General features: G+C 47.1%; 1 protein-coding gene across 1 annotated transcript; it reads right to left on the reverse strand.

Annotated features, from left to right (window-relative positions):
- Window positions 1–1,576: 1,576 nt before the first annotated feature.
- Window positions 1,577–2,371, reverse strand: LOC135909404 (micronuclear linker histone polyprotein-like). Its single transcript, XM_065441345.2, has one exon. The coding sequence runs from the start codon at window positions 2,369–2,371 to the stop codon at window positions 1,577–1,579; it is 795 nt and encodes a 264-aa protein (XP_065297417.2).
- Between the last annotated feature and the right edge of the window lie 4,796 nt (window positions 2,372–7,167).

A 7,167-nucleotide genomic window follows, 5' to 3' on the forward strand; every position in this document is an offset into this window, starting at 1 on the left:
TCATGGTGTTTTTTATTTACTCTGACCGACCCAACAACCATGTCACTACCTTCCAGTTAAGTGTACAAATTATGTACGTGAACATTAGGATGCAATAAACGAAAGTACAACATTTACAATCACTTCCAAATGCTAAAAAGATAGGAGGCTGAACTTGCCTATCTTCCAAAGGTAATTTGATTAATGAATAAGCCCCCCAGAATTTATGATATGGTTCAGTTGCCTTCTTTTTGAATATTTCCACTTAACTCCTTTTGGTATTTTGCCCGGATGTACAGTTCAATCATTCTGGTGCTGTCTATCCCCTGCGTTGATACGACCCATCACTTGAGGCAAGCAAAAGAACAAGTGAATAGTGACCAAATTCCTGTCATAAAGGATATTTTTCTTCAAGCACTAATGACAAGTCCTTCTTAACATGGCAAGAGTAATTACACATAGCACGGTGCCACCCTCTCTTTCTTGGTAATAAAAGGAAAGACTCCAGAAACATTTTTTGAGCCATTGGAATACGGAAAGGCGGATGAGCAGCGAAACTGTTTACAACCACTACTAGAATTACTGAGTCTGGTGTGCAATGATTTATGACTTTGGAGTGATGTTGGTAGTGGCATGTTAGATTAATAGTACGAATGACAGAAATCGTAATTTTGACAGCACGGTGCCGCCCGTGGCGGTGCTGCAAGAACACTGCAATGAGTTGCTAGGCTGATTATTCTATATACGAACGGCCTCGCGCGTAACACCCCACGTCGAAAGCTGGCGTGGCCGCGGAAGCTTGCGAAGCAGTAATGTTTACCGGTAAACGTTTGCGGGGAGTGTTACGTGCTTCCCATTCCTATCACGACCGCCTTATGATCAATTAGGTGGTCCGGGTGCCTCTATTGAGCTTGTTCTTTATTGAAACGTATGCTGTTCTGTACTTTGGATGCGTGAGTCGAAAGAATGCATGCACTGTTCGGTGCACTTTGCCGAGTGCTTGTAGCCTCCGCCTTACGGTACTATGAGCCTTTACATTATATGTGCTTGCATATACGGGGTACGAGCGATTGATGAGGCTAGGGTCTGTTAGGGGAGAACAAAAATACAAGGGACCCTAGCGATATAGAGCTTCGCTGCAAAAGCTAAAGTACAGATTGTTGAGTGGGAAGGGTTCCAGCATTAAACATTTATTACCCATACTCTGGGACCACGGCGTCCGCGATTTATCCATGCGTTATCCTCTCCCTCCAGCGCTGCCAGCCCTGAACGACTCGGCCGGTCGAGACGCCAACAAAGAGCTGCTACAAGCCCTCTTCAACCATACTTGCCTTGCTGCGCTTGCATTCATAAAACTCAAGACACCTATTAGGATTAACAAACACCCTTGCAAACCACCTCTGCAAGCAATAATTGTACAAAAGTTTGGCACGTTGGTAGCATAATTTATTTTGAATCATTTCAGAGACGTTCCGGTCGAAGTTATCAGTGAAACGGGGGCGCTTATTAATTTCTCGACCTTCAACGGGTCGCCAAGGCGAAACCAAAGTTTGGATTTCCTCTAGATCTGACCGGCGTCCTTCACCGATCACTGGGGTCACTTGCGTCTGCCACTTTTCGCGGCCTTGGCAGCACTCGTCCGCTTGGCCCGCCGTGATCTCGAGGAAGATCTGCTTGCCGCCATCTTGGACTTGGCACGCCTGCCTCCACGGCTCGACGACGAGCGGTTGCTACGGGCGTGGCGGCGCCGTCTCCCGCCAGTCTTGGTTGCCGTGCTCGCTGCAGACGAGGTGCTCAGGGAGCGGTGGCGTCGGCTGCGGCGTCCCCGCTTTCTCCCGTGGGTGCTCTCCGAGCTGGTGCGGGACGTCCCTCGGTGACTGCCTCTGTGCTTGCGGCCACCTCGGCCGCGGCGGGACGAGTGTCGAGATGCGCCACGGCTCCTTCCCCTCCTGGCATGGTGGTGGCTGCTGCTGGCGTGGGAGTGACTACGCGAGCGGTGCCGTCGCTTGGTAGCCCTGGCAGCGACCGTGGAGGCATCTGCGGGGGAGGAGCTCCGTGGTTGCGTCTTGCGGCTCACTTTCGGCGCCTTTTGTGAAAGTCCCTTGCTGGTGGACGGGACGTTCACGTCGGCGTCGCGTGCCGCTTCATCGGAGGCCTTCCTCACCTTGGCTGAAGCCGTGGTCGCGTTGGCTTTCGGCGTTCCTGGTTTCACAGACCGGGACCCCGTCGTTGGTTTGGACGGGTCCTTGGCAGTCCTTCCTCGCGGCCGCTTGACGACGGGTGCCTCTTCGGATGGACTGCCCCCGTCGTCGGCAGCAGCCGGCTTCCGCTTCGCCCGGGTCTTCCTGGGCGGGGCCGCTTCCTTCTCGGCTTGACCCTCCTCGAGCGTCATGGCGGCGGGGCTCAGCGTCCTCCTCGCTCGGCGTCAGTTCTCCGCGGCCACTGGCTCGACCCGGCGTCGTCCTCGGCCGTCGAGCTCACCGGGAATCGGGTGGAAGGCCGGGCCTCACGGCGAGCAGCGCCCGCAGTTTCGAGAACGGCCGCCTGCCGTGGTCTCAGCCGGGGCTGCTCTGGCCACTCGAGCTGCCTTCGCGAGCCCCGTGCAACGGCGCGCGGAGGGGCGGGCTTTTTTTCTCCTTCGTCGTGCCAATCATCTCGCGAGCGGCGCCAGCTTTTGCAGCCTCACACTGCTGTGGATTGTTAGCAATGTTAATTCGAACGCCGTAAACAATACGTAGTGCCTATTAAAAGTAGGGATTAATTCACAATGATAATTATTACCGAATGCTGATGGAACAAATCACAAGTTAGAATTGTACTCGTAGATTTCATAAAAGCGCGTGTTCCTGAAAGAAGCTGTGCAGTTTGGTTTTGTTTCGTTTGGTGTCAGTAGTTATAGCACAACCCACTACAGGGCATTGGCCGTGAATCGGGCGGCAGCGGGTCGAACGAGAATAAATACCTAAAAAGGATTTTATTTCAACTGAAAATGAGATACTAAATGAATTCTAATCGTTAATGTGCTGCTTTAACATAAAATTGTGTTTTACCTGTTTCTTTAGCGATAGAAAATGTTCGTTTTTTTCCAGGTCATGGAAAAAGATTATTTACCACTACAAATAATATTCTAGTGCACATAGCATCCTAGCATATTTTGCACAGACATGTGCTCTTTCCAGAAACATACGTTGCCAAAGAAAATAATTATTATGTCAAGCATAAATACTCTAGAACGCGCCATTTCTGCATCTAGTTTATAAAAACAGCAATAAAAAACATGATAGCAAAAAAACAGTAATACAAAGGAAATTCAGGATATACCTAGCAATGATGAACAACCCAGGAATAGTGTCTGAAAAGGTAAATGGTCGGTACGCCGGTGTTCTACGTATACAAAGAAAAGAAAAAAAACTAAGACCAGATTATCGCTCATGCCATGCGGTGAAGCGGTTCATGGATTTCGTGAAGGATAGTTTCAATCTGCTCCTTTCCCACAAAACGTCTGGCAAAACGTCTGGCTTTTGAGCTTTGCAGTCCTCGTAACACATTTTGCAGTTCCACCTTTTCGGCATCTCTTGAGGATGGTCTGATGAGAAGCACGGAACGTTACTTCACAGTTCGTCTGGAGTCATGCACCGCTTTCCAGGACCGATCGCTCTCAGCGCGGTTGGGCAACTACCAAATTATGCACCCAGACATATTTGTGTGCATTTTTGCAGATTTTCTTTAGCGGCCCTGCAAAGAATAAGAGTGGAAAGAAATCCCGCGTCGTTGTAAACGGTCGTGCGCTGCTCCGTGGTGCCGGGCCGGGATCTTCCACGCGCGACCTTCTTGGCCGGAACGCATGTTTCTTTGCTGCCGATGGCAGCACATCATGACTAAGCAAGGTATGCACCCTGAAGATAATCAGCAGCGCTCTCAGGTCGCGCAATAAGATCGGCTGGTACCGCGAACAAGGAAGCCGACTGCTCAACAGCTGCGGATGCCCCATGCTGACTCAAAACGTTGTCGCCGTTTCAGCACGGCTCAGCACTCTCGGACAGACAAAGCCGGCAATTTAATTTCTTTCTCGACAACTGGGAGTCATCTGAGTACAAAGTTTTGCTGCTAGTGCGCCGTAATCGTGAGCGGCGCATTTTTTTTCTCCAGCGAGGCAGAGGGTGACAGCCACGCCCCTTTTTGCTAGAACATACGCACATTAGTTCGCAATAACATCCGTTAAAAATCGGGAAAATTTATACTGATTCCGAAAGTACAGTACGTGTACTAGCTGTTGGATGGCGTCAAGTTGATAAGAAAGGGTTACAACATGTCGAAACCGGCCATCTAAAGCATCGATAACCGGTGATCGATTTGAATAGGTGTGGAGGCGAAAGAGTTAATGTGCATAGCTTATGAAATGGACTTCTGCTAGAACAATTTAAGCCGTTTGCAATGAATGGCTGATAAGTCATTGTTTTTTGCAATCTTCCAATGTAAGATAATTTATACACATTCAGCCTTATTTTTACACTATTGCAGCGAACAGAACACACCTTACTGTAATCGTTGTATTACCCTTCAGCGACTCCTATCATCAAATTTCAAAGAAATTTACTGCTTTAGATAATGACACAACATGATGACTGTCTTTGCTTCATGGCGAATCCATGCACCTAAAATTTATTCTCTTCTTTTTGATTAATGGCTGATTTGCTATAAGATCGACTGAATCGTGGTCGGTCAACCTACTTGGTCAAGGTTAGAATTTTACATGTAGTTCCTGAATGACCGTAATTGTAATGTCCACGTATGCTATCGCGTACAATATAATTGTTTATATTCTAAAAAAAACACGATTTCATACCATTGTTGCAATCTAAATTACACTGGGTATGTTGCAGTGTGGCGAGGTAAAATCGGGAAGCGGGTGACACGAGGTGTCATGGTTGTCGAACGAAGGATTTTGTTTAGAGGCGTACGCACCCAGGTAAGCACGACACATATTTAATTACATTCAAGGCTTCATGCCCCTTGTGCCAGAAAGGCCCAATCGTCGTGAAGGATTCGCCGACACTCGCCACATCCCCATTGGCACATAGCCGATGACAAAAGCTCAGCGGCTGAAGTTGTCTTTACTATAGCCCATACAGCAGCAAGCACATGCCTAGAGTATCAAGTTTTCTTAATACACCCACAGATACACCCGGTGAGGAAGCAATGACGAATGCCAAACCCCGGAGAAGAGGCAAGGAAAGCTCCGCTTTAGAATTGTGCAAGTTAGAGGAAGTGGTACGTGTAGAGTATACAGCCGGTTGTGTGGCAGACAAGTTGATTAGCCGATGGTTTCTATTATCCTAATATCTTGAATCATTTTCGCGTAAGGACCACGCACGTAATACACAGCACTAAAATGAAGTTTGCGTAACGGTCAGTTCTCTCTCAATTATTCGCGATAAACCACGCATAAGAACGCGTATAAAATTAAGCGTATAAACCGCCTGTGCAGAGAGATCAACCATCGTCTGGAATGAAACCTCTGGCATAGAAGCCCTATACTCTAACCGTTGAGAACGTGGCATACTTACGTGATGTATACATGTCACACACCGAGCCGCCAGAGTGGGAATAGTCTAAAGGGGCCTGTTTGCTTAATCAAGTGTTGGAGCTGCCATGTTAGATATTTTGTCCTGCATTGTATATAAAAAAACGTTTCCATTTCTATTGTGATTTCAAACGCGTTAAGTAAATCGAAAAAAAAAAAACATTAGGCCACAGGCGCTTACCTTAGGAGGCGGAACACTTCAGAATTACCCGCCCTCAAGAGACTTTACTACCTGTGAAGGAATTTTTTTTTATATATGTCGCACCTCCGTCTATATGTCGCACCTCCGTATAGTTTGAACAACGCTCCTAGAGTCATTGTGGTTGGCCATCCAACTTAGCGTGAAACGTTAAAACGTGAACCAACATGTGAAACTAATTGAATGAACAGTAAAAAGAACCAATAATCAATAATTGAAAAGCGTACGAAAGAAAGAAAAGGTACAAATGTAGCACGGCATTCGGTTGGAGTCCTTAGGATATCCCTGGACTGTGGCACAAAAATCTATGAGGCGAAATCTCAGAGTAGACGCCCATAACGAAAGAGACCAATGTCGGCGCACTTTGATATTCCTGTAATTGCTGCGCCATTTGGAAGTAACTGGCAAGTTTGTTATTAAAATTGACGTTAGTTGAACTTAGAAGAACCTCTATATCAACCTCCAATCAAGGGCATAAGGTCGCGAACATGAATACGAGTGCACACACACACACACACTACACACATACACACATACAAAAAACTACAACCATATACACAAATAATTAAACTTGTCCTTTTCATCTGCCCTCCGAAGATTAGCGCAATAGGGCTTGAACAACGTGGACATCTTTTTCTTTTTCTTTAGGCTATTATTCATCACAGAGTGCCTGGACTGTGCAATTATTTCTCAGTGTTTTGATGGGCCACACGGCAAGATTATTTACAGTGCACATTTATCTGTCTTCAACGGGCTCGCAGTATATAGGTGAAGAACAAATGAAAATTTCAGCTGCAGACAGAGGCTAACCTCTGAGATCACAGGCTCCCCTCCTTTCTTTTTATTGGGGTTTGCACCCTTGGCAGCCTCGTCACCCACGTCAGCTTGGCTCGCCATCGAGACTCAAGACATCGGCGATGCGTATCCCAGAAACGTAAATTTAGGTTCTGCACATTTGGCACTGATTGAACGCGCGGACGCCTATCAATGGTAAACTGAGAAAAGTTTGTCGTCACGTTCATCCTGCGTTACACGACCTCGATCACTCTGCGTCACATGAGGCGAACAGGATATACCGAAAGCTATTCTCGCAACTTACAACAAAGTTCAGGCAGTCACCGTCGCTTTTTTCTTAGCCACCATCCTCGTGAGAGCATATCGCGCCGTTTATCAAGGAGCTCGATAACAAAGACAACCGCACGAAAGAATCATTCTCACCGAGGAATTTATGACATATCATCTTTAGGTGTAGTCTATCCCAAGGCTATCCTCGTGCAAATAATCTGGACGAGTCGGCACCTGTATAAACGTATATAACAGTTTTAAAGGGAAGCTGAAAGGTTTTCGAGAAAAAATGAGTGAACATCTGTACATAATGGTTTTCAACCCTCCGAATTCGAATATC

The sequence above is a fragment of the Dermacentor albipictus genome, unplaced genomic scaffold, assembly GCF_038994185.2.
Source record: "Dermacentor albipictus isolate Rhodes 1998 colony unplaced genomic scaffold, USDA_Dalb.pri_finalv2 scaffold_17, whole genome shotgun sequence".
In the NCBI taxonomy this organism is placed as follows: Eukaryota; Metazoa; Arthropoda; class Arachnida; order Ixodida; family Ixodidae; genus Dermacentor; species Dermacentor albipictus.